General features: G+C 39.8%; 1 protein-coding gene across 6 annotated transcripts in view; it reads left to right on the top strand.

Annotated features, from left to right (window-relative positions):
- The window catches only part of TMC3 (transmembrane channel like 3), a 32,319-nt gene extending 5,212 nt beyond the window's left edge, over nucleotides 1-27,107 (top strand). Inside the window, exons 4-28 of one of the 6 annotated variants that reach the window (XM_064517275.1) lie at nucleotides 475-566; nucleotides 2,518-2,635; nucleotides 3,631-3,778; nucleotides 4,901-5,050; nucleotides 6,319-6,462; nucleotides 7,798-7,873; nucleotides 9,931-10,012; nucleotides 10,579-10,685; nucleotides 12,050-12,148; nucleotides 12,241-12,383; nucleotides 13,866-14,013; nucleotides 15,033-15,076; nucleotides 15,231-15,378; nucleotides 16,168-16,277; nucleotides 16,441-16,519; nucleotides 17,033-17,278; nucleotides 18,980-19,108; nucleotides 19,828-19,895; nucleotides 20,128-20,256; nucleotides 21,286-21,396; nucleotides 21,920-22,045; nucleotides 23,386-23,464; nucleotides 23,659-23,701; nucleotides 24,897-25,194; nucleotides 25,933-27,107. In XM_064517275.1, coding sequence (XP_064373345.1) covers nucleotides 4,941-5,050; nucleotides 6,319-6,462; nucleotides 7,798-7,873; nucleotides 9,931-10,012; nucleotides 10,579-10,685; nucleotides 12,050-12,148; nucleotides 12,241-12,383; nucleotides 13,866-14,013; nucleotides 15,033-15,076; nucleotides 15,231-15,378; nucleotides 16,168-16,277; nucleotides 16,441-16,519; nucleotides 17,033-17,278; nucleotides 18,980-19,108; nucleotides 19,828-19,895; nucleotides 20,128-20,256; nucleotides 21,286-21,396; nucleotides 21,920-22,045; nucleotides 23,386-23,464; nucleotides 23,659-23,701; nucleotides 24,897-25,194; nucleotides 25,933-26,794 — 3,381 coding nt within the window. In that variant the 5' untranslated portion in view covers nucleotides 475-566; nucleotides 2,518-2,635; nucleotides 3,631-3,778; nucleotides 4,901-4,940 and the 3' untranslated portion in view covers nucleotides 26,795-27,107. Of the gene's footprint in view, nucleotides 1-474; nucleotides 567-2,503; nucleotides 3,779-4,900; nucleotides 5,051-6,318; nucleotides 6,463-7,797; nucleotides 7,874-9,930; nucleotides 10,013-10,578; nucleotides 10,686-12,049; nucleotides 12,149-12,240; nucleotides 12,384-13,865; nucleotides 14,014-15,032; nucleotides 15,077-15,230; nucleotides 15,379-16,167; nucleotides 16,278-16,440; nucleotides 16,520-17,032; nucleotides 17,279-18,979; nucleotides 19,109-19,827; nucleotides 19,896-20,127; nucleotides 20,257-21,285; nucleotides 21,397-21,919; nucleotides 22,046-23,385; nucleotides 23,465-23,658; nucleotides 23,702-24,896; nucleotides 25,195-25,932 lie in introns of all 6 variants that reach the window. The other 5 variants (XM_064517273.1, XM_064517277.1, XM_064517276.1 and 2 more) reach the window with 5 other exon arrangements.
- The last annotated feature ends 318 nt before the right edge of the window (nucleotides 27,108-27,425 follow it).

Below are 27,425 nucleotides of genomic sequence, written 5' to 3'. Positions count from 1 at the left end.
GCCCAAACTTAGAGGTCAGACAATGATTTAACAGGGTCCAGTAGATCAATGTTACTCTCAGTAATGAAGATGATGGCTTTGGCACTCTGCAAATCCCAAAGTTGCTCTTATGTCTAGCTGTGCATCTCCAGTATCTTCAGGGTTAAACAGGTGAACTGAGATTATAATTTGAGAATGGGACTTCTGCTTTCTTTGAACTCCAGCTAGGTTGTCTTTTGATCTTAGGTCTTTCAGCTCTAAAAGTCCTCAAACTAAGTCAGAGGAGTTTCACCATTTTTGCAGGAATCTGCATGCAGTAGCACATCTTTAACTCTCACTGGTTTCTATGGGGTTAAATGGTTTTGGCACTATTAATAATTAGTCCCGTTAAAGATGCACATTAGTCTCCTTTTTCAAGGCTTCTAAATACTTTTTTTTTCACTCATGTGTTTTATGTAGTTAAGAATCCGAAGGGATAAAATTCTCTTTTTACAGAGATCACTGGGGAGACAAGTCCTCTCTGAATTTCCATCTTGGAGTTGAGATCTGTGGTGTTGTGAACTTGCCAAGCAAAGAGACTTGAAAAGGTCTGTTACTTAACTTGGTTAAATAGTAATAGTTAACTGCACTGCTGAAAAGGTGGGTGAAGTTTAAACTAAACTAAGCTTTATGGGTATGGACATAAAGGGAGAAGATAGCCCACCGTTAGCCTGAATTTTGAGCTAACCAGAGCTCACTAACCTGGATTTTTCCTGAATAAGTGTTTGAAAACATGAAATGGTCCTATGGATTAAATATAACTTGTGCATCCTATTGTGCACTGACAGCTGCCCACTATATGTTTTGCAGTAAAAGCTTCATGTCCTGTTTGACATCCAGTTGAAGGCAATTGAAATCAAATCTATATTCACTGTAGTATTCATTCAGAGTAAAACAAACCCCAGTACATTTCTGGATTCAATGCACCATATTGAAACGGGCAGCTGGGTGTTCTGCTTGCTAAACTGCTTGCTGAATTGAAAAGCAAAACCAAAAAGCTCTTTGTGCTCTGAGTGAACACTAGGGTTCTTTGAAAAGGCCCCTACAGGGGCCGTGGGCAACGGGAGGATGCCACCAGCTTCGGGGATAAGCTCTTGAAGGAGCTTTCTATTTTCTCTTAAAAAGCACTCTGCATCCTCCTGTCAGATGGCCTCGAATTCATGATTCTCTTGGTGCTCATTGTGCTTTTAGCATTTGGTAGTAACTTACATGTGTGATTCCAGGACTGGCAGTATTAGCACTATTTAAATGTCAAGTTTAAATTGTCTCCTTGTTTTAAGTTAAGGCTTTAGGCCTTTTTCTAACAAAAGGGAGAGGAAATTAATATCTTCCCTGTTGATAACTTAGAAAATATTAACTAATTAAATCTATGTAAATCATTAAAGCTAGCATTCTAATGGTTTTGGTAGCATTGTACCATATTGCCAGCATATAAAAGTACGCTGCACTATCTCTGAAATGTAGTAATCCTTGGGAACTACCAATAATATTAAAGCTTAATTTCTCCAGCATGGTTTCCTCAAATGAAAATTAAGGGATTTGGGAGTCCAGGGAAAGGTGGGACTCAGGCAGTTCCAGTTTCTTCTGGACATCACCATTAGCTTGAAATCTTCAGTTTTACAGAAATGTGTTTGATTTAAATTTCTGATGAACTTTAGGTGCACTTAGGGTTTCATAGGGCATGTCTATGCCTTAATAGTGAATGTTTTGCCAAGCAACTGTGATTGATTATAAAAAGCTAAAAGCATGTTAGCACAGTTAATTAGCCCTGATGAGACAGGCTCGTTGTGTGGGTGCAAAGGTGCACTGCCGTTGTGGCCCAGAATATTATCTCTGTACAACACAGGGCCGCACAGAGCCATGTAGATGCTAGGTTGCCACTCTTCATTGCTTGAAATAATGTGTCTATAGGAAACATTTAAGTTTTCTAAATGAGAGCAATGAGGAAACAAAACTGGAATAAGCAGCAAACTGATGGCCTTTAGTAGGTTGGCTTAAAGAGCGAGGCAGTAAATCTCATGAGCAAAGGCAGCAGAATCTGGCCCCCACTGGCCAAGATGCAAAGGCAAATAACTAACTGCCACTGAGGAAATATATTTGAACTGACCTTTTAGTGCTTTTAAATTACAAAATTGAAAGCATATCAAGCAAGCGGACAGAAAAGTGGTGATGTGGGCGTTTGCAGTGCTCTGAGCAGCAAAGCTTTAAGGGGCTTTTCTGGCATTCAGAATAGTTGCTCTGTTTGTTTTTCCAGCTGGAAAGAGGTGATAAGCCTTTTAATGCAGACTTGTTTCTGGTCCGATATCTGTTGTTCTTGGCTGTTTGCTTTCATCTGACAACTGTTCTGACACACAGAGAGGATGACTTTGTCTCTTCTGTGAATTAAAAGCCAAACAGGAAAGCCATTCCAAGGCTGGTGGATTTGCGTATGGTACAGATAGCTCGATATGCCAAAGCTCTCTATTTCTCTGTATCTCTCTAAGAGCCTCTATTTTACAGACTTCACTATGAAAAATAACAAAGCACAGCATGGAAAAAGTAAAATTATTTGGTCCATCCTTCTTGAGAAGCTGGAAATTGGAGTTCAAGCCCCCTAGTCTCTAGTAGAGTAAAGGAGGTACGTACAGTAGATGCTTGGGATGCAGCTGGGACCAGTGAATTCAGTTCCCACGTAGGAAGTAGAACATGGCTCAATTGTGTTCCCACTAATGGTTTTCACTAGGTTTAGAAGTCACGCACATGTGGCAAAAGGAGGAATGAAAGCGGTAGTGCAGAATGCAGTGTCTTGTTTGTTTTGTTTTGTTTGAAACTGAATTCTGAATAGGGATATTTCTTTACCCTTTTGTGCCTCTTCCGCTTTGTGTCAATGGAACTCCCAGATTTCTGGAGAAGCTTGAAACAAGATGGGGCACCTGGGGCACTAGGCGTTTCTATTCGCTACATTTTGGAAACGCAGAAACTCCTTTATCTAACCTGGTCCTTCCTTGTCACCTAAAAAGCGTGGAGTGAATTAAACCAAATGGACTTGCTTCAAAACTGTAAAACCATGCAAGTAACTCAACTCACAGTGTAAAACCATGCAAGTAACTCAACTCACAGGCAGTAAATAGTGAGGCTTGCGATGACTTAGCCCTTTAGTTATTTAACTAAGTAAATACAGTACAATGGACATAACTACGATCATGGAAAAGTAAAAATTTCTCAGCAAGCAGCAGTATTTTAAATCAGTTCAGAGCAGAAGGAAAAAGCAGCCTGTGCTATTTTCTGCAGGAAATCTAGCAGAGAGAACTTAATGTTCTTTCTTGTCAGAGGCTGCAAATAAAAGTTAACTACCACAGACCATTGATTTATGCAACTGAAACCGGTGCCGCATTGTGCCCAGAGCTATTAAGGAGATAAAATACCAAGTTAGGAACAAGCAAAAACTCTCTGTAAACTCTTCCTTTTTCTCCCATGTTGTAAGAGTCAAATTATGGCAACAGAAACTATTCATATCAAGTTTTCTTGCTCTCAGTTGTGCTCTGCTTTAATAATGTCACTCAGTATACCCACAGCTTCTACGATGGAGAAAAGGCCCTGGGAAATCACTTGACCATGCAGCATGTTTTTCAGCTGCCCTGGCCCTGGCAAAGTTTGGAGCAGCCTATTCTGTACCGCCAATCTAATACCAGTATCCCAGAGATGCTGATGGAGAGGAAGCGTTGGAGCTGGCTAGAGAAACCGTGGCAGGGGACTCTCCACCGGGGAAATACGACCACTGGCAAGTAGAGTGTGTCAGCTGCCTGGTAGTTAATCTTGGATTATATGGATTAATTACTTTTGAAATAAGTAAAGGTTACTACTACTGTATTTTGGTTATGAGACTTCTGAAACCAAAAACTGGGATTTAACTATCAGTTTTAGAATGCACATGAAGATTTTTAGTGAATTAGAAGTTCACACCCACCTGATGATAGTTACTGATGCTCTAACACAGGGGCATGGTACAATGGACTTTAAGTGATTCAAAATTTGTAATAGATTTCATGCCATTTTTGTGAAATGCAGAAATGTTATCCTTATTTGATGGATGGGAAGTGAGGCATAAAAGTGCAAAAACATGCCCCAGGACATACAGGAAGTGAGACAGAGATCTTTTAAAGTGATTTTCTATCTGGTAGATATACATTTAGTAGCTATTAGATTAATTTTGTGATAAAATTAGTTAAGTAGTAGAGCTCAAGAAATGGGTAAGCATCAGACAGTAATGTTTTCTAGTGTTTTTTGATCTTGGAATCACCATTATTATTATCAAAAATCTAGAAAATGTTTATTGTAAACTTTAAAAATGATGCAGTTAATTGATGGAATTGACCATAATTGAGATACTGCAGCTATCCAGAAAAAGTGAATTGCCTGGTAACCTGTACTTGTCTGAATATCAGGTATTTTGATACCTCCAAAAGGCATAAATCTAGGTATAATGAATGTAGCTCATGCTGAGAAGTTGGGGCTTCAGCCCAGGAAAGGAGCAGCCCTCAGATTCTGTCAAGGTTATCCACCGGGAAAGGATCTGTAAATCATGTGGGAAAATGACATCACGTTTTTCAAACTTGGCTTTTAATTTAGGACTGCAGCTGCCCCACCACTGGACTGTGTTTACTACCTCATTTTTGGCAGCTTGTTTAAAAGCACCCTGATGCCTTCGCAGGGGCTGCTGTGCACTGCCGCTTTAAGGCATGCACATACTGCTAGGCTTCGGGTCTCATCGCTGCTGGAGCACCAGGCACAGGCAAGCAGTCTTCTGCTTCGGCAGGGCTCGGGAGTCCATCTCTGCTCTCTAGTTAATAACATTTGATTGCTTACGAGACATCTGACCGATGAGCTAACGGCTTCCTTCCAGTGTGACACAGTTTCACCCAGCGCGGGCAGCCGCTACCACCATGGCAGCAGTAACGGGCTCTGCTGCAGTGAGAAGTGCAAAGTCCTGCAAAAAGTACCGAACGCTGAAACGGCATGCCAGCATCTACACCTACCAGGAGCCACCCCACAGGTAAGGGATCTTCTTCTCTTCTGCTTGAAGTGCAAATATTCCTGATCTAGCCAAAAGGTGCAAATTTGTCTTTTGTCTTTCATTTAAACAGCCTAGCATAATGAAGAGGAGTATGAGAAAAATGAAAGTCTTTTTCTATATTCAGATTTAGTTTAAACTGTACCGCAAACTTCTCCAGTGTAACTCAAATGAGCTCAGGGTAAAAAAAACAAAACAAAACAAAAAACCCTCTATTGTTGTCCTGCTTATTATGTATTTCCTGTGAATGTCCAGTATGCCCGAGGGTCAGGGACAGGAGAGTGGACAGACGGATTTGTGGTCTGACTCTATATATCCTTCATATGTTCTTAAAAAGTGTGGCTTAGGTTATGACTTATTTCTAAGTCATTGAAAGGGTGCCACTTTTCAGCAAAATTGCAGGGAACTTTCTGAACAAATATATGGCCATGCAATTAGAAAACTTCCTAACTGATATTGTTGTTGCAGTATTTTGCAGTTCTATTTGTTTTATTCAGAGGGGAAACTCAGCTGACACGGATTTTTAGACGCAGTCCCCTACAAGAATGAATATTGCTGCTGCTTTACACACGATATCTTGTTTCAAATGTGGAATGAGAGCTGTCACCACAGATGTGGTGACAGATGTGACAGCATCAGAAAAGATCATTTAATAATCATCCACAGAAATCTGCTCAGAGACACATGAATCTTTTTGCAGGGATGTGTAATTCTTGGTGACCTGGGGGTCCCACACTTCTGCCCCTTTCCTGCAGGGAAAGGTAACAAAAGGCCAGGGCTTTCTAAGCATATGTTCCCCCATTTTAACAAGGAAATATTTTATTATTGTTACTATCAAAGTAAAAGATCAACACCATATGGCAAATAAATGCATGTTAAGTGCTCTTGCTGGAAATGCTTAGGCAACACTTTGTTCCAGAAAGATATATCAAGTGTCCTGACAGCATGATGTACAAGCTGTGTGATTTGAAATTCTGGGAGTGGAAAGATTTGGATTCCTAGTGGGAAGCATGGATAATTTATGACTGAGCAGCAAGGGTGGTGGGGAGAGTTACATCGCAGAGAGGGGGAAATCATCCCAATTATTCATTGACTGTAAAACAAGAAGATCCTGTAAGTTCCCTAGCTCATCGCTGTTATGTTGCTCTAATAGACTGGATCATGTGCAAGTCTACAGCTTGCTGGGGATCTGAATCAGAATGATTTGTCTTGTGCTTTTCCTCCCATGCGGTGCATGCTGGGCTGCTCAGTAACTCGGACAATGATAATGGCGAAGAAAAGGCTGACAGTCACGACCCAGAGCAGATCTTTCAAAACATACAGTACCAGAAGGAGATTATGTCCAACATCCGCTGCAGGCCATGGCCAATGAGGCAGAAACTGAGGGCACTCAGGTAACGGAGTTTGTATTAAAGCTTTCAGACCTACAGATCGGGGCGACGTTTCCAGCCTCAGAAGTATTTCAGTCTAAGCTGGAACAGGATGAGCACAGACATGATTAAGAACTGCTAGGAAATTACGCTGCGAGTACACTCCTACGAGACCAGAGAGCTGGCTGAAGGCAGGAGCCCCAGGATGGGAAGTTGGGAGGGTGAAGCAGTCCTGAGCGTGTCCCAGCATGAAATCACACTTTTGCTGTTTAACTAGTAAGCAGTGTCTGCTGCTCAGAGGCCTAAGGAGACACTGTGCATCCTATTGGTAATGCTCAGTGATACATTTCTGAGCTAAATTGTTTCCCCCTGTCCCAAGAGGCAAAAGTCTGCCGCTTTCAAGGTGACTGTATGTGACAAGAGGGAGGCTTTATGGAATGAGAGGCTAGAAAGTGCTCTGTAATTTTCAGGTATTGCAAATGGCAGTAAATACTCCACACTTGTAGGTTTAAAAGGTACATTCAGTGTGGTACTGTCATGTCTCACAGTTTAAAATTGCACAATGCCAGATTTACAATGCAAAGTGTGGGTGCCTCTCTCTCTTCGGGCTGCCTGTCTGAATTGTGCCAGGCCTTTCCCTGGCCTGGCTGGTGTAGTCTGTATGCCACACTGCACTGGTTGGCTGTGTGGGGCTTGCTTTATTCTTTCCTCTTCATCTGGCATCTTTCTCTTAACCCTGTCTGATACTGAAATGGCATTTTAGTCATGAGGAAAATACACCAGCAGTAGAGTCCTTGTTTCGTCCTGGGAAGCAAAGAGAGAGTTTTCAGAGCCCAAATTTGGGCAGTCTGTGACTTGCTACCTTCTTGCTCCTGTATAATTTTTATGCTGATGAGCTTCCAATAACCCCCATCCACCTTCTCCTGAGGTCAAAGACTGATTATGACCAGAAGTAGGATCAGCTGAATATGCTTCTCTTCACGTCTCGCAACAGCTCCACACTGAATTTGCAGAAGATAACCAGGCTGTAATGGGGACCCTTTTAATTTTACTCATTTGGGTTGTGCCATTTTAAAAGAATGAGACACTAATTGAAAGGACAGAGAAAAAAATTAATAGCAAACTCTCCCTGCAGTAAAAGTTTTGAATGTTGAATTTTCTCAGACAAAGCTCTTATTACTTTTAAAATGATAGTAAAAACCTCTTAAAATAAGTTTTGCCTGATTCAGGAGTTTATGGTTAGACAGCCCATGTCAGTATTTTACAGCATTTGGCAGCTCTGCTAGTTGCTACTTGTGTAGAATTAAGGGCTCAGAGTAGTAAGATCAGTGTAAAACAAAGTACCACCTTCTTGTGCAGACAAGCTAAAGAGATTGTGCTGAAGTATGAAGGAAGACTCACTAGAACAAGAGGGTACCAAGCAGCTGGTGCAGAGGTATGTCTGTTTTTTTCTTAAATTACAGCTCTTTTCTATATCAATGATCATCTGCAGATTTCATATACAGAAGTGTGTTTTCTATAAAATCCTGATCTGCAACTCAAGAACTCCACGGCGGGGGGGATAAAGCAGTTAAAAGCTTCTTTTTGTCTGTTGTGAATTTTCTGTTTTGTTCAGATACATAGTAGGCAGGAAAAGAGGTGATACCTATATAATTAACTAATGCTACTTCTGCTGACATGGACACTTCTGTATAATCTATATATCTGCTCCACAGCCTGCAGCTTGACTCCTTTCTCGGCCTTGTGAACCTTGTTTTCAAATGAAAGTAGCAATCCTAGCAATTCTCATGCAATTCACAGCATCTTTTTTTTTTTAATGAAAATACTTCAAATCCATGCAATAAAATCCTTGTATCACCATAAAAAATGGATTAACTTTGGCCAAAGAGATTGATGAGGTATTCGTTAATTAAAATGTGATTTACTTCTCCTTGGTTTCAAGAGATTAGATTTCACGAGATAATATTGACACTTACTGACTAAAATGTAGTTTGTCTGGCTTTTAAAAATATCTGGCTGTACTATGAAAGATACTGTAAAATGAATATGATATACATATATGATATATATTTACATATACATATGATATACATTTGCTGTTGCTATTTTAAATTCATTTAATAAATGAAAAAGTGGCCTTACATGGAGTTTTTTGTTTCTCCTCCCATATGCATATGCACACCCCACTGTATGTAGGAAGATGCTTTTCTTTGGGCATGCAAAAAATAAAATTGAATTGAATGAAGACTTTGCAAAATATAACCACAAGTTTTCTGCAGGTGTAAATTGTAATATACATCTGCAGGTGTAAATTGTAATATACAGACTTGGGAATTATAGTAGTTGAATTTGTTGCTGTTGAATATGAAAGCTCATTCTTTCTCTTGCAGTTTTACTTCTCTTAAATGTGAAGCTAGCTGTGTGTTCATGTGTTTGTCCTATAAATCCAATTTTTTATATTTAGTGCAGTGGGATTCCTTCACAAAATATATAGAGGCTGTGATTAGTACTGGCTTAGTCTAAATATAACGAATATTCTACACAATTCTTCTCAAGAACCTACACTCAAAGCCCCTGCTCTCAAATTCTGCCTTTGCTGCTTTTGCTTAAAAATGCCTCTTTTTACTCTGAGGTCTAGTCCCTCACCTCTTTGTCATTTCCTTTGCAAGGGGTCTATGTTGCTTTGAGTCGTTTGGTGAAACTTTGCCTGGGTTTGTTGCTTGGGCTGTTTGGCAGGGGGGGTTGGTGTGAGAGCGCCGTGCTTGGCGCTCTGTGAGGGGAGCCTCCCTGGAGCATCCATTCACTCACTCTTTATGCGTAGGTGATAGATTAAAGCTTCTACTGATTTGCAAAACATTTGCATTTTCTACTGCTACTAAATGAAAGACGCGCCAAACAAATGAATGTGTCTGAGCCGTAATTATGCCACAGTTACTAAGCTATCTCGTGGCCCGTGACAGATGGGGTCTGTGCGCGCAGCAGCGTGCAGGCAGAGCGGTGCCTCTTCTCCGGGCACCTTGCAGCTGAAATGGATCTGGCAGCTTCTGCTGCCTGGAGTCGCTGTTTGGGCTTTCCATACAGATCCTCTCCTCCCTGGCCTCGATCCATCGAGGAGGTGATAGGGAACGGTGCCCGTCTGCTTCCTTCTGTGGGTTCCTCATGGTCCTTTGTACATAGAACAGGTAGATTGAGGGCTCTTTACCGTTGGAGGCATGTAAAGGCCTCTCTGTGTCTCAAATTTTTTGGCATTTTCCTAGTAAGCACAGTTAGGGTCTTGTGCACCCTCCCATGTTTTGCCTGTTTCTGAACTCTGCCGTGGTTGGTTTTACCCATCTTACCTCCCAGACATGCTGTGAGATCTTAGTAATTAATGTTTATAATATGTTTTCTGATCGCGGATGAGAGACATGAGCAAAATGCTCTGATGCATTTTTGACTGTTATCTTCTCATGCAGAAGTAACACATCCCTCATTTCTCTGCTTTTTTCTCAGCTGTGGAGGAAGTTTATTCGACTTGCATATAATTTTGTGGTGATATTCATTCCTTGGGAAATGAGGATAAAGAAAATAGAGAGTAAGTAGAAAGATTGAATGTATTGAAGAGTAAAGCACTTGCTGAAATTATGGTTCTTACGGTTTATGTTTGAATTTACTGCATTATGTAATATTTTGGAGGAGGAGTTAAATGCAAACTTTATCAGTGTCATGATTTTAATCTAAAAGCTTGGTTTTTCTCCTTTTCCTGGTTCCAAGCCCACATATGCCCAGAGTGCAGTGTGACATGGAACCTGCCTTGTCAGCCCTAGAGCCTTTGAAGTATTTAGAGCGGCCCTTAATGTCATGTCAGCAGTCAGGTCATACCTCCGTGCTTCAACAGCAAATGAAGATGGATGCTTGACATCACCCAACATAACTGCTTCCTGTGTAAATACTGCTGGTGATGATCAGACTTCCCCACCAAAGTTCTTTGCAAATATATTTTCTCTTTGACACAGTAACATTTTTTCTGCCTAGCTGTTTGCCCTGCATGAATGGGGCAGGTATTTCTTTTCTTTTTACTCTTCAAATAATGCTTCATGAATAAATGATACCAGCTTTTATACACTGTGTAGCTCAGATAACTGTTTTCTGTGGTTTAAGGTCATTTTGGGTCTGGAGTGGCCTCTTACTTCATCTTCTTGAGATGGCTGTTTGGAATCAATATCGTACTTACCATAATGACAGGAGCATTTGTAGTCTTACCAGAGGTAAGGAGCCGTTGTTAATATTTACAAAGGAATGCTACACTGTTGCGTTTTCCTTTCTGAACTACGCAAATGCTACGCTTAAAGGCATGTATCAGTTTTAAAGGTACAATTTAGAATGAATTATTTAAAAATAAATTCCACTGTCAAGAGTTATTTCTGCCAAAGGATAAGGGAATCTTGCTACTAGTGTTAGAGATGATATTTTGTCAATGAAGTACTAATGCTTTTACAGAATTTTCTTTTATATCTGATTACTAAAATGGAGAACCAAATCCTAAAAGCTGCAGTTGATATGCTCAAGTAGGCTTAAGTCCTGCTAGTGTCACTTACAGGCTGAAAAACATAACATATCTCTCTCTCTCCAGAACCAGGTTTTTGTTCATTAGAAATCAGTTCTTGAATTTCTGAACAGCTTCAACTTTGTTTAGTTGCATCCAAATAAGGTCATTTGTTAACAAGAAATTGTGAAGTACACATCTAATAGTGTATCTGATACAGTAGACATCTGAAATTTATGAAAAATAACTTTAACTTACCATCTGCACTTCCTTCACTAATCCATGACAACAGATAAACACCTCCAAAAGACAGCTCGTTCCATCTTAAGCTTGGTGTCCAAAAATGTTGCTGCCTGGCCTTTGAAGGAACCCAGTTTTCTCCATTGACCTAAGTGATAAGATTAGATTAGATTAGTTGATTTACTTTCAGAATCTTAAGGAGATAAACGCCACTCTACAAACCTGCTCTACCTTGCCCCAGGATAGAATAGAGCAGATGGGAATGTATGTTAACATAACAAAAGATCTATAAATACTGTGTCACCTAACCTAACTGGGGTTTTAATGACGTTGTCAGAAACACGTGAATATCTGTTTTTTCTTCTCATTGGGTAAATTAAAAAGCCCTCAAAACCAAAAAAGTAAATTGAAATGAAAAAAGGTATTTTTATTTTGTTTGGTTGGTTTTTTTACTACTGTAAGTAAAAGTAGATTTAGTCTTGAAATACCATTTTGAAATCAAACATCATATTTAATTTAAAAATGCTTAAATTCACATGAACAGTTAACTTTTAAACAGATTTTGTTCATTAAGTTGACCTCTATCATCATTTTTCAGCCACCTCTAAGATGTCTACAGAGCACTCAATTACCTAAAAGGTAGAGCTCAGGCGGCAAAAAGCCAGCTGGTTTAGTCAAAATTGAATGTGGTATTTCTCATGAAGATGAGAACAGGACAGTGAATGACCAGTACTTGCTATCCTCATAGTGTCACCCGTGCAGGCAGCTCTCTGTGCGTTCTGCTGTGCAGCCGGTGCGGTCAGGCAGTCTCCGTGCAGTTTCTAAGACCTTGTCCCTTCTTCTCAGCTACTGGCCGGAGCACCGTTTGGCAGCACAGTCAGCAAGACCATTCCCAAGGAGCACATTGCATCTGCTCAAGATCTGGACACCATCTGGTCACTAGGGGCAAGGCTAAAACCACTCTTTGTTGTTTTGCTGTCAGTGTTCTGTTGTAGCCAGGGGTTGGTGCTCATATTTACAGACTGTGGTCTTTGCAGGGCTATCTCCAGTACTCTGTTTTGTTTTATGGCTACTATGGTCGTGACAGGAAGATTGGGAAGGCTGGGTACCGGCTGCCTCTTGCTTACTTCCTTGTTGGAATGGCAGTGTTCGCTTACAGCTTTATCATCCTCTTGAAAAAGTAAGATTTCCAAGAGCTTTTATGTACAGACAATTGTTAATGGTATATTTATCCCATTTCCTCTGTATTTATTCCCCATAGTTCAATTAACCTGTTCAAGTCTGCTAATATCAGGGAGGCAGACTGAGTTTAATTCTAGCTTGCTCTTTATCTTGCTGTCATTTATATTTTCTCTCTCTTCAGTTTCTCTAAAAGGGGGGCAGCACTGCACAACGCATGGGGCTTCGGCAGGTCTGTGCCCTTTGTGTTTTTGCAGAATAAGGTCTGACTCTCACTGAAGTGTTTTCTATTTTCCTCTTCTCTGGTATAAATATTATTATGAAAGGAATTTAGATTTTAAATGTAATGCTTTCAGCGTTGTTATTCCAATTTATTGAAATACAAATATAAAAATGCTGTCATAAACGTAATAGCCTTGGCATCATTTAGCTAGCATGTGGCATCCCGTTCAAATGGGAGCTCATTGCCTTTGCTGTTTAAGGGCTGGGAGCAGGAGTTACGCAGGAGAGCGAGCAAGCCTGACAGTACTGACCATAAATCTAGGAACGTGCAATGCCTACAGTGGGGCAGGGTCGCTCTATCCTTTCTCCTTTCACTTTCCCTTCCTCTCTCGATAACTATTTATCTTGACACACTGTAGTCCAGAGTGATTTTTAGCATTGCTCAATAGCTGTATCAATTTCCAAACTGATCCTTCCCTTTTCATTTGTTTTTATTTTATCTGCTAGTCCAGGCCTAGGGTCACTGGTACGTTTGAGACTGGTTTGCACATCTGCAGCTTTTGGGGATGCAATTAGCTTTTCTCTATCTGACACAGCCCACTGACTCTTTCCTTGCCTGCTTACTGTTCCTCTTTTAACATTGTCCTTTTGGGTGCCCTTTCTTTCATAAGCTGTTAATCTTCATTACATTTCTTATGCTTTGCAGTATTCTGCATTCTTGCCTACCTGAGCTGAGTAGGTCTTTCCCCCCCTCCCCAACGTCTGTAAAATGGCACTGTGTTTCTATGTGACAATAACATATATTTTGAGATGAAAGCAGTATAAAAACTAGCAGATCTTGTGCATGATCACTAGCTTTACCAGACTAACTCACAATCACAGTAATAGTGATCTTATGTTAGAGTACCTTCTAGCAGGATCCTACCTGGAGATCTTAAAATTGAAGTGTATTAAACCTCACTAGAGTTGTGGACTTAATTTGCTTTATTTGTCAGCTATAAAGAATGCAAATGTCATCGAACTGCCCTTCCAAAGTCAGTCACTCCTGAACTAGAACATAAGTGAAGTTGAAGCTGGTTCATTCTCTGAACCTCACTCCATTTTTAGTTTCTTCAGAAAACTGCTGAGAATGACACTACTTGCCACAAATTTTTGGTAATTTTAAAGATGTAAACATTTGAAAACTATGAACCAAACCACTGACTTCCTTCATACGCATCTTCACACTTTGACAACAGTGAATATTTGTTCTCTTTTACAGAATGGCAAAGAACTCAAGAATGAGCTTAGCAAGCGCATCCGATGAAAATTACACTTTCTGCTGGAGACTGTTCTGTGCTTGGGACTATTTAATAGGAAACCCCGAGGCTGCAGAGAGCAAAGCTGCTGCAATAGTTAACAGCATTAGGGTGAGCAACTGACCTACAAATTATTTTGATTTGTTTGCTGGTTTGTAAATTAAATGTGCTTTTCCTCTCATTCCCCTACGTTCCCTATTGTTTCCCAGTACTTCTTTCTGGATCTCTTTGCCTAGGAGAGGGCTGATATCACATCTCTGTGGTATCACAGTCATATCATACATTGAATCCAGATTTCCCGTTTTTACTGATGACAAAAATTAAGTTTGAGATAGGACATCTTCTGCTATGACTTCTTGTTGACACTGTCATTCCATTTCATTCTGTCATATTCTGTCCGAAGAAGGACAGTGTATTTCACAAAGTGTTTTATTCCATGCTATCGTAAGTGGGAAAAGAAGTTAGACCCGTTGAAATAAATCTGCCTGTGATGCAATTTCATTGAATAGTGAAATCAAACATATTTTTAAAATGTAAAAGTATTCACTTACTTTATCTCTGCGTAACAAATGATCCAGGTACATCTTACAGCTCTATCAATATGAAGAAGTTGCATTAAATACAGATGTGTTCCACTTAGATTTTAAAAACAGATATGGTTTTCCTCCAAAGCAATTTATTCTGCAAGTTTTGGACCAAATGGTTCAAACTATAATAAGCTAGGAGATTTAGTTATTTCAATGGCCAAGGAGGACTTTTGACAATTCTGTATTACGTTACTGTCACACGAATTCCACAGGCACATCCTGCAAAAAGATCTGGTAGTGTAAATCTTAGGAGGTACTCGGTTAAAGCAAATGAGAGAACGCATGTTAGCAGGACGTAACCAACACAGCGAGAGACAATAGAGACTAAAGTGCACAAGTATTCAGTTACTATGTCTTTGTTTCTTCTTCATTGCTTAAGCTCAGTTAGCACTTCTAACAGCTACACAGGACAGAGAGGTATTTTTATCCTGGCACCTCCAGGATGTGAAGACTTTTAGTAGTATAGTTGGTAGCTTGTGTGAGGGATATGTATGTTATTTTTGTTGAATGCTATTAAAATGATAATGCTGTGTTTCTTTCAAGGAAGCTATATTGGAAGAGCAGGAAAAGAAGAAAAGCAAAAACCTGTATGTATATAAGATCAGAGATACTCTCTAAAGCACTGTTTCAATGCAGATAGCAGTGCTAATGTGCTTGTTTCATACTTCTAAAAATCATGTTAGAAAAAAACCCTGGTGCTATAAAACAACCTACTGCATTGGCTGTGTGATTCTTTTCCAGGGCTGTGACTATAAGCTTAAGGATTATCGCAAACATCCTGGTGCTCCTCTCTCTTGCTGGAAGTATTTACATCATTTACTTTGTTGTGGATCGATCCCAAAAGTTAGAGCGTACCAAAAAAGAATTGACTCTTTGGGAAAAGAATGAGGTACAATGTTTTGTGTGTGACATCTCTGTATTAGACATAGGATTATTGTCTCAGGGCTCTCTATAGCAATACGGTGCACTGAGGTGCAGTCACAAGAGAGCTGTCAGGAGAATGAGGAATGAGATGGCCAAGCTGTGGCTACATGCATCTCTCTTTGCACACTTGCCGCTTCTGTGCTGCAGCACGAAGCGAGCAGAGCTGACGCAGGCAGGGGGATGCAGCGGCTCCTTGTTGCACAGGGACTGCACTTCTAGATGGCCCTGATTTGGTGAGGACAAAGCATAAACTCTCTTCTGTCACTTATAAATCTACTTTTGTGCCCACAATTGAGCTGAGGGACACTAGGCTGAGGGGTTAGAAAAAACTGTTAGGAATGCATCAGCTTTGACAATAGCCATTGATTTCAGCTGGAGGTCACTGAATGATCTGTAAGTATTTCCCTTCAGAGGAAGGAAGACTGAGTACTGAGAACAAGAAGCAAATGGGTTTGGAGAACCATTCAGCTAAAGATGCTGTCTTCCGATTTCCTGCACGTTAAGTTTTTATTTTAATTAATAAAGTTCTAACTTTAAAGCTAGCATATAACTGTCTGGAGTAAAGACTCCTGAAGAGTATTCCAGATCTCTAATTTTGGATCTTACTTACTGTTACTAGTAATGTCAATAATAACTTTCTAAAGCATGTTCTCCAAGAACAGCAATCACCAAAGCATACACATCAGTAGTGTTTCAATCAGCAGTCAAGGCACCATGGAAAGCTACAAAAATGCTGTGTCTTTCTGTTCTGTAGGTAAGCGTTGTTGTGTCACTAATTACAATGATTGCACCCTCTGCTTTTGAACTCGTGGCAGCTTTAGAGATGTATCATCCAAGGACCACTCTTCGTTTTCAGCTTGCCAGGTACAGGGAATAATACACAGTGTAGAGACAATGTGGGGAGCAAGGGAGGAAGAGGAGAGAGATGTTCTGGTGGCATGGTTTATTTCAGCCAAAAGAGAGAATATGTAAGAAGCCTGTGGGATAATAATGCTGATAACCAATATCTCATTCTTGTTGTTTTCAGGGTTCTCGTTCTGTATCTGGGAAATCTCTACAGTTTAATCATTGCTCTCTTGGATAAAGTGGACAGTATGAGTGTCACAGTAAGTTTAGCTTGATGTTTTATGACCTATAAAACTAGTTAGCTTTATAGATACTGTTCCTTTTATTGTAGTACACATGAAGTCAGATCTAAAACTGTTTGAAATCAAAGCATTAAAGCACATTAGTTTGTTAGTAAAGTCAAGTTTAGTCTTTAATGTCCATTTACACATATCTGCAATTTTTTTAGGATAATTGGATCCGCTTGATTGGTGGTGTATAGTTTAAATAAACAGATTTCCTCTGCACTGTTTAGCTACTTAAAAAAAATTAGCCGCCGCTTTAGGCCAAATATTTCCAACTACCTAAAATCAACTTACAATATCATCCTTATGATTTTCACCTGAATTTGTACTTTGACAGCTATTTGACAGTTACCTAATTGCTTCTTGAAAATACTTGCAGAAATACATTTGTGTGTACATTTTAGAAGGCATGGACATCTGCATGTATTGTAAGTATGAAGTCAGAAAGGACAGTTGGAAATTTCACTTTCAGGACATTTATTCTTTCAGGACTCTGACGGTAACAAAAATGCAAGTAGTTCTACCGCCTCCTTAGCAACCAAAACTCTTCCTGAGGAAAACAACTTATCTACAGCTATTCCTGATGTACAAATTAAGAGAAACAGCACTGCAACACTGGAAGACAGTCGCACCCCAAACTTGACAGTTTCTGACTCACTGGTTAACAAAACAGTTTCCTTCGACTATAATACTCAAAATCCACAGGATCAGTGCTGGGAGACGTATGTTGGTCAAGTATGTTACTGTTTTATTGTCTCATCAATTTATTCCTAATCCACATTTGACCATAAGTTAAAATCATGTTGTGCTGAGTTCTATTTCAGAAGGGTTTTTTAATGCAAATTTCAGACTTTTAGCTGATTATGCAATGATATAGTCACAGACGTGAGCTTTCTTTTTGTTCAGTATCTACAATGTGTTTACCATTGTACGAATGTCCTTTTCCCAGGCTTTGGTCTCTGTCTTCAGCTCTGTACAGGCAGATTTCTGCAGATGCATGATATGGATACAGGTCCCATTTTTAATAGGAGGTATCCTATTGAACTTATGCATAGAAACATGACTATAAAAACGTATAAACAGTAACAAGCATCCTATTAATATCTCTTAAAAATTCAGTCCTGTGCAGATTCAAACTCTGCTTGGATAGATGTGAATGCTATCCGTGAGACTGTACACTTGGTCACTGTGCTGTATTGCTGCATTCTCTATTCATTCTGCCTTTGTAAATCAGAAGAAAATTGAGCCTTCTCCCACTTCTTCAGACAGCAAAGGGACAACAAAAGGTTTCCAACTACTGTCAGTCCACAGGAATGGAGCTAGCTGGGTGGCAGTGCCATGTACACATGTGCCCACAGTTGCAGAAAACCTGCAGACTTAATGTGACACTCCTTGTTTCCCTGCATGTGAAATGAACATTCCTTGTGGCCTTTACCTTGAGTGGCTAGCAGTGACGTTAAAACATACACAGGGAATCTTTAACCACGCAAAATACGAAAGATGTCATTCCATCCCAATGTGCTTTCATCACCAACTAGCAGTGCTGCACTTAATCTAGTGGCCTAGACAGGAGATATTAACGATGTCAGCATGTCTCTGCTTGCTTAGCTCCTTGTTCCAGAGTGGGGGGGGGGGGGGGGGGGGAGTCTTGTTCTGCCAGCTGTTTGATCATCTGGGGCAAAAGTCTCCTCCTGCGTCTACTGGGCTGATTTATATTCTTGTATGCCCTTCTCCCTCTTCACAGGCATCCCTCACTGAAACTCACCTGGTCTCTGGGGTGGAGAACATCCACATTGTATTTAGGTAGCCAGGAATTTTTTTTATAACTGGTGTTCTTTTTTTTCAGGATGGGTTGGAGATGTTTGGAAATAGGTTTTCAATTTAAATGTATGTTTTTAAAGCAGCTAAATATAGCATAACCCAAATCACTTGCAAATCTTAGCACTATACAGATCTCCTATGGCTTGGTGATCCCACTGATACTGAGTTTTGGTTTTGTATAAGGAGTAACCATTTCTCAGCATGATGCACTTAGCAAGTGTGCATTACAACAGCCAGTGCAATAAGGGGCTTGGGTACAACAGAATACACGAAACATTTCAGTTTATCTAGATAAATTTTCATAAAGGCAATTAAAAAGAAAGCTTGAAATTGCTATGACCAGAGTTTTATTTCTGCAAGCAGTAGAAGAGGCACTGAAAATTTGATTACATTTTTCTCTTTGTTAGAATAAAGGCAAGTAAATAAGAAAAATCTGACAACAGGAAAAGCTAAAAGAAAATATATTTATATATTCAAATCACCATTTCATCAGAATACTAAGCTTGAGCCAAAATACAAAATGCAAATACAAATGCGAAATAAATCATACAAAACAGTATGCATGTCCATTTGTTTTGAGAATGACTCAGTATGTTGAAACAATCTATATTTCAGGAAATGCTGAAGCTGTCAATTATCGACATGATTTTCACAGTCGCGAGCATCTTGCTAATTGATTTTTTTCGTGGACTCTTTGTCCGATATTTAAGTGATTGCTGGTGCTGGGATCTAGAAAGCAAATTTGTAAGTACATGCTTTAACTTTAAGAAACTAAGAGGATGAGACTGGGTAGGCTTATTCCCTTAGTACTGAGCATCCTTAAAGCCTTTTGGCACATTAATAGTTTCTTGGTAGCACGTATCTATAAAGGCACAGCTCATGCTGTGTAAATGGGGTATAAACTGGAGGATACTGGGCAAATGCTGAGGTCAGATGTTTTTCCCAAAGCTGATCCCATGGCTGTGGTGTAAAAACTTCTACTTCTTTTCCAAAATAAGATCACAGTGCAGTCGGTGCAGTCTCACAGTCAAAGACGAGTACTTTGTGGGCCTTTTAAAAATAGAGGGCATGGGTGGTTCCCCACATCCTCTTTTCTGTAGCCATAACAACTATCCATAATGTAGGATAATGTATCCATATTGCTCCAAGAAGCAATAAGTAAAGGCATGTAGCCCTTTAAAAAAATCACGGTCATACTTGGTTAGCAAGCAGCTGTTGGCATGAAAGCCTGAGCTCTGTTGTCTTTGTCCTTAACTAAACGAGTGAAATAAACTAGGAAGGAATTAGGTTTTTTTTAATTCCAGGCAGCAGAGTAAGTTTTACTGTGTTCTGCCTGCCTGCCCAGGGCTAGTATTTACTCTGGAGGTTTCAGGCTATCTGCAGTTCTGCAAACTGATTCAGTCAAATGTTTTTAATAGATGATCTGAAAAAGATTAATTCCACCTACGCTATATTTCTTGTAGCCTGAATATGGAGAATTCAAAATTGCGGAGAACGTACTGCATTTGGTCTACAACCAAGGAATGATCTGGTATGCAATCTATAAGCGATTTTTCTTGTCCTTTGTTGGTTGATTACCAAGTCAGTGTGGTAATTCCCAATGAAACCTATCCAAATAGGCTATTAGTACAGCAGCCTCTTACACTTTTTTGTATTAAGAGATTGTTGAGAAAGCGAGCCATTGATTAACTGCTTGGCATATGTTTTTGCTACTAAAATTGCTTCTGGCAACACTGAGCACTGAAATGACGTTATTCTTCTAGGATGGGAGCCTTCTTTTCACCTTGCTTACCTGCTTTCAATGTTCTCAAATTGATTGGACTCATGTACCTGAGGAGCTGGGCTGTGTTAACATGTAATGTACCACATCAGCAGGTTTTCAGAGCATCCCGGTTAGTCCAAATAAAGAATAAATCAGATGCACACAAATAGAAATGTCTTATGTGTATAGAAACAAAATGAGAGGAGATTTTAGTGCTGAAAACTGAAAAGCAAATTTGACAGTAATCTTGCCAATAACAGTCTGTGAAGAAAAGAAGAGTTACTGAGAAACTAGAGAGTTGTGGGGTTATAAAGCAGGGTGGTTAAAAGGATATACAGAAGTAACATAAAGGGATCTGAATTGCCTGAGGTCGGCCTGTGACTCTACTGAAAAACTTGGTATATATTCACTACAAAAAGTCAAAGTATTGATTTTGCTGGACAGTATCCAGAGTAGAAGGACTCATCAGGGATTGTGTCACTTCTCTGAGGAAATTAACCACTACCATCAGAAAGATTTTTATGGCCACAGTTTTGGTGGTGGAGAGAAACAAAACTGAAAATACATCAGGGAATATTCCTACACCAGTAAATCTGGCCTACAACAAATGCTCCATTTCCAAACCAGTCTGATCAAGTGGAATAAGCTACATGCGTAAATGTCTGCAAGTCCCATTTCTTGATGTTTCTGTCTTTGAAAACTATGAAGTATCTTGACCTGTAACAAAACAGAATTCCCCATTTTAATTTGATGGTGATAAGCATCTTAATTCTTTTATCAAAATGTAAATAATTGAGGGTTTCTTTAAATCTGAAGCATCAGTTATTTTTAACATGTTTTGAAGATGAATCAAATTCTGTCCCCTTTTTCCCTTCCCCCCAGCAGAACTGGGAGGTAAGGTTAATTTTTATAGACTGGTACTATAAACGGTTTTGTGGCTCTGGCAGTGACATCTGGAAAGCAGTGCAAACAGAATTTTGATCATTAAGAGTCTGTTCATAGCGGCGCTGTGCCAACTTTCTAACCACAACAGAATGATTTTGATCTTTCAGAAACATAGATCTTGAACTTGTTAGGTAGATGACAGACTTATCCTTCATGTTGCCTCTGTTTTTCTCTCTGATTAGTGTAATCTGAGAAGTGTTATGTCTTCCTGCAGATCCAATAATTTCTACTTGGCCATGTTGCTGTTCATGTTGTTCTTATGCATGTTACCAACAATTTTTGCTATTGCTCGATATAAGCCATCTTTAAACTGTGGTCCCTTCAGGTAAGTTGTTATGGACTAATGAAAACTGCAAAGATTTTATTTCTCCCTTTCTCAATAAATTCATCAAATTCAATAATACCCAAATTACCAATAAATAAAAGCTTATAGAAGGGACTGTGTTTTTGCGTTGCCAGTGTTTTCCGGTTCAGGAATTAATTAGCTGAATATGTGAAAGTCCTGAATGAGGCTAGACATTTTGGATTATATGCATAGTTCAATTATTATATGTTTACACAATGTAATGTGCCACCAAGCAATCTACTGCATATCACTGCTTTGTGAACATGAGGTGTTTCAGTTCAAGCACTGCCAAGGCTGCTCAATGTTTTTGCGCTTTTGAAAACTCGATAAAAAGCAAATACTGAAACAAGTAGCTTATATATATTTTTTTCCTTTTGACTATACTCTTCCAAAGTAATCTTGGATGAAACTTCTTGTTTATTCAGTGCAACATTGCTTATAAATTTGACTAACAAGGATTTGCTACAACTTAATTTTACTGTCATTTTTTCCCATCTTGTAGTGGACAAGAAAAAATATATGATATTGTTTCAGAAACGATTCAAAACGATTTTCCTGCATGGTTCAACAAAGTGATTAAGTATATCAGCAGTCCTGTGGTTGTCCTCCCTGCACTGCTACTTCTATTGTAAGTACTTTGATTTTCATAGCAAAGTTAACCTCGTTGTATTAATCCTGGGCTTATCTCTAGAGAGTCAAATGTTAGTACTAAGGAACAAACACTGCATTATTGTGATTTTATTAGGCATATCTGAAAATTATTGAATGTATGCTGTAGGGATCAGATGGGAATGAGATCATCACATTTTCAAAAGTAATTTCTCTTTCTGGGGTACTGTGTTAAAGGAAGTTCATTTTATCATGTCAATTTTTAGAGTGCTGTTGGTTCCACGAAGTTTTAAGATCCCTTTTCCTTCTCAAGAGCTCTTCAGAAATTAATTTTCCATTTCCTTATAGTCATTAGATCAGTTTAGGACTGTGTACAGGTTCAGTCTATCATTTAAAGAGGCTACGCAGTCATCCTGATTCCTGACAGGATAAATCAATTACAAAGGTCTGTTCTTAAGTGTTAATGTAATATCGCTTCCTGCAGACTTTCCAGTGGAAGTCCTTGCTTACTCCTGTCTCTAAATAATTGTTCACAGCTGGTAATTAATATTTACTTTTCAGCTGTCTGAAATTCACTTTGCTTCTATGAAGTATCATCTGTTTTACGTGTACTTTTATATCATTTTTTCCCATAAACTACAGACCAATGCAGAATTTGCCCCACCAGCCTAATTTTTTACACAAATCGGAAAGACCCAAGCAATGCTTCCTATTTTTAACTTTTTCCTCTGAAGTCCCAGCCATGTAAAAACACATATTTACACATTCAAGTAGATCTACCGACTGCCTCAAAATGATGGCTAAGCCTGTATGTAAATGTTTGTGGTATCACGGTCTAGCTTATAAAACTCCTTTACTCAATCTGAAAGCCAGTGTAATCTATTATGTCAGGTCAGATCTGATCTCAGCTCTGCCACTGTAAATAAGGTGTTATTCCAACCAAATCAGCAAAATGACACTGGTATGAATGTGCAAATTCAGCTCTAGTTTTAGTGTCTCTGTTGAGTAACCTTGGACTGGAAGAAAGAGGAGAAAATATGTCAAAAGGTTGGGGTTTTTTGTTACCATAATTTAAACAAAAAAAGCTGGGAACGGGCAGGGTTGCCAGCACAATGAAAAGATCTGGAAAGAAAAAAAAAGGTACAATTGGAACTGCTGTTAAAAAATAAGTTTTCAGTGTCACTTATTTTTTAAACTTCCATGTATGCTTGCTTGCAAAAGGGCTGTGATCGTAGTACCAAGGAAACACTAGAAAGCAGCGGAGCCTGTGTACCATTTTGTTGACCTATGAGCCCTCCAAGGGAAAACTGTCAGGAATGTTTGATGTGACTTATATTCAGCTCTGTGTTTTCCTTCTAGCATGCTAATTTATTACCTACAAAGTATTGCAAGATCATTAAAATTCACCAACAATCAACTGAGAATGAAGATCCAAACAGTAAGTACAGTGGGTTTTTGCATACAAGTTGGTGGGTTGTCACGAAAGCACTAGCCTTAATTAAATCTCTAAAGTCACTTTCAGTGTTTCACAATGTAAAATCAATCATGTATTTATCCTCCTTACACAGTAGTGGACTTACTTTCTAATACTATAGTAATCTGCTGGTTTTCATTCTCATGTATGTATTTTAGGAAAGAACTGAAGATAAGAAAAAGGTGGTTCAAATGGCAGTAGGTAAGTTGGTGAGCTTTAGAAATACCACTATTAATAAAGCATTTAGACACAAAATCACTTTGATTTTTCATACACATAGGTAAATTCAACTCCATTTTAAAATCTGTATTTCCTGTAGAGTCCTCCTTGCAGATGGTTTTTGAGCTCATCTTGACTTAACCTTGGCAGTGTTTAGGTGTAAAGTGCACACAAGATGTGTAGTTTATACCCAAACTCCATTCGGATCCACAGACTTGGTGTTTCCCTGCTTTTATCACCTAGCGGGCAGGAGCTGGTAGGCATTCTCTGATCATTCAGATCATGTCAGACCTTGCACAAAATACCCAGGGTAGTAGGCAGAAGATGGGAGAAGGGAATGGCTCCTATTCTTTGACCTGAGTAGGTCGAACACTTCCTATTCAGTGAAAAGGTTTCAGGTTTAACTGTCTACTGTGCCTGGAGGGATGTGAAACTGTGCCTTTTGCTTCTCACATTTTAGCAATGAGGTAACAGAGAAAGGTGAGGAAAAGGAGGCAGTCTTTCTAATCCCTGCCAGTGAAACTATTCCAAACAAGGAACAAGTAAAAATTTGCTAGCCCAAAGAGAGGGGCAAACCACAATTCAGTAACCTTATAGCTAGACCTTAATACTACTGACACCCTCATGAAAAAATTTAACCCAGCAGAGATATAAATGATGAAATACTTGATGCATAGCAACATACTTGCTGATCAGGAGAGACAACTAAGGACAATGAGATATGTTTCTTAGTTGGATTTTTTTTGTAAAAGAAACCAAATTCAGCTTTTGGCTGTGACCAGCATGCTGTCACTGGAGTCAGTTTCCTGAATTTGGCCACCTTCATATTGGTAATTGTGTCTAATATAAACTAAAATTGTGCTCTTGAAAAGATATGTTTCTTTCTTGATCACTTTGGACACCTACAATGCAATTTTTAGTGTTTTCTCTATATACCCCCATGTTATGAGGACCTTCTCTGCTATGCAGTGCAGTCTGCCAGTCCACCCCTTTATCACCATGTCTCCCAGTACGACACAAGTGCTTCTCCTTGCTGAACTTTGTGGGGGTCTGTCAGCATTGGGTCCCTTGACTGAAGAGTGAATTTGAACCAGGGTGAATTTGAACCAGTGCATATACATAGCAGCTTCTAAATTTAGAGCCCTGGAGAGTTCCTGTAATAATTCCTGTTTTCTAGCGAGAATCCAGAGTCTGGATGGGAATGACAAGAGACCAGAGCAGGAAAGTGATATTATCAGTCAGGAGTCTTCAGTTCGGTCCTCAACCCCCCGAAAAAATGGCAGTGTCTTGAACTTCGAATCTCCTGTGAGCAAAGGCACCAGAATACCAACCATTTCCCAGTCTGTTGCCCAAACTGTGCCCTCAGCTGATGCAGCAAGGCCTGTGAACACAACTCCAACAACTTCAGCCTCTTTAACACCAGCTCCCTCAGTACCAAGTGTACAGAAACCAAGAAGCGACCACATCACAAACAGGCAAGACTCTCTTGATTTTGAAATGGCATTTATTCCAGTAGCTCTATGACACCTGTGTTTATTTACAGACTAGCTCTACTTTCAGACTGCAGCACAAAATCTGAGGAATTTTTTAAAAGCAGATTCACTTATTAGTACTACTCAGGTTGCTGGTAACAGCACTGTCTCATCTCTCTCTTAATTCAGTTGCCAGAGTGGCTTATAAGACTTCTGAAATGATTTAGTTGATGGAGTTCACTCACACCTCTAAAACAAAGGCAAATATTAAGCTCCCCTTCTGGCATGTAACTAAAATAGTTTGTGGGGGTTACTGTTTTCAAGAACAAGACAAATACAGTAACAGCTAAGGAATTTGTGCAGAATGTCTTTGGAGGTCTAGTTGTAGGATGATATGTTTTCAATGAGTTGGTTCAGACAGTCGACTGGTGCTAAAGCACCAGCTACCTGTTTTTTTTCTAGTGATCAATTTAAGAGCATTTTTACACAGTTCTTACCATCATAAGAAAAAAGCTCTGGAATGCACCTTGAGAGGTCAATAGTCTGTTGCCATTTCCCAGGAAAGAAGAAACGTATCTCCCAATTTCTAGCATATGTTTCTCTAACTGTTCCCAAAAAGTCTGAACAGTCCCCACTCTTATGGTCTAGTGTTTGACTTCTAGAGCAATAAATTTCTTACATCTGTTTTAATTATACTGATAAATAAGTCTCTATTTCCTTTTTTTGTTTTTTTCCCTAAAGGTACCCAAACATTGTGCATGGGAGTGCAAGTGATCTTTGTAAAACAAAGCCCTACACACCAGTGACTTTCAAAAAGCATGTTGAAGATGTTCACTCTGAGCCTCTCTTTAGAAAAGGTATTAGACAAGTAAATCCAGATGCTCTTGGGGCAGGAGCTGCTGTTTTCGTGGGACGTAGACCACATGCTACCAGATACTTTCTTGTTAATGAACATGAGTCCCGCAAAAAGCTGCTCCGTTCTACTTCCCGACTCCCAAGGCACTTCAGAATGGACGAAGCGGGAGATATTATTGAGTTGTATCCACCCAATGTCAGAAGATACGTGGTTCGAACACCACACCGGATGTATTCCCCCCATCCCAGTGAAGAGGAGGATGATGAAGAGGATCTCAGGAGAGACTTGATGAGCAGAACCTATCGCCCCCGCTCACTGTCCGATCTTCGCCCAGCACCCCGATTTTACATTGGGGAACATGCTGATGGCCACATTCTTATGGGCAAGGATATGGCCAAACTGTGTTACAAATCCTGGGATGACGGTTTTGAGCTAGACCTGGATAGGCCCCCATATGCTTACAAAAAAGTACACCTGAAAAATGTTGAAGTTGACCAGCACTATCCTGAGCAACGTGTGAAACCTAAGTCAAAGCATAAGCTGGAACAATCTCCAACAGAATCTGATTCTGTCTCCATTGAATCCAGCAGCGATCCACAGAACAGTGGCAATGACCAATACATCCAGGTCATTCACAGCAAGGAAAAGTACCTGAAACCGGGGGCAAAGCTCACCAAAAAGAAATCACAAAACAGTGTTGATCTAAGTATGTCTGAGCCTAATGAACTGGTATGCTCAAATGTCTGAGAAAGCGCCCCGTCATTTCTGTGTTTTGAACTGGTGCATCTGCACTCGTTGTACTTGCTGTTTGAGGTCCACTGGAGAAACTGTAACGTGCTCTTTGGCATGACAGGGAATGACGCAGGGGAAAACATAGTTAGCCTCGTACTTTACTGTTAACTGTACCTCGCTTTAATAACACACCTGATACATTACAACATTTGGAAGAGAAAATTATTCTAACTCATTACTATTATGCTGTAAAAAAAAGAAAAAAAAGAAACTACTGTAAAATCGAAAGCTATGTACTTGGGCACTTAATTAAACCAGTCCAAAAATGTCAGGTGAGCCTCTTTGACACAGTCACGCCTGATGTTCGCACTGGATCAACCCAGCAGGTAATCAGCTTCCGACAGACGCAGTGTTGCTACCTGCAATATAGTCTATGACGCTTTTCCATGGCCAGTTTAAACGTGGTGTAGCTCAAACAGAATAGCAACAGGTTAAATTCAGAGACTAATGAAACTCGGCGCATACTGAGTACGTGGGCAGCGTTTGCTCGCAGCCGTCCAGGCCGGCTGCCTGTCGAAAGCACGAGGTGGCCTGGGGAGGCGGCTCAGCCCGCCCTGACAGACCTCACGGCTAGACTTTGGGGGAA

Source organism: Dromaius novaehollandiae, chromosome 10 (genome assembly GCF_036370855.1).
Source record: "Dromaius novaehollandiae isolate bDroNov1 chromosome 10, bDroNov1.hap1, whole genome shotgun sequence".
In the NCBI taxonomy this organism is placed as follows: domain Eukaryota; kingdom Metazoa; phylum Chordata; class Aves; order Casuariiformes; family Dromaiidae; genus Dromaius; species Dromaius novaehollandiae.
This window is presented reverse-complemented; position numbering and strand designations above follow the sequence as displayed.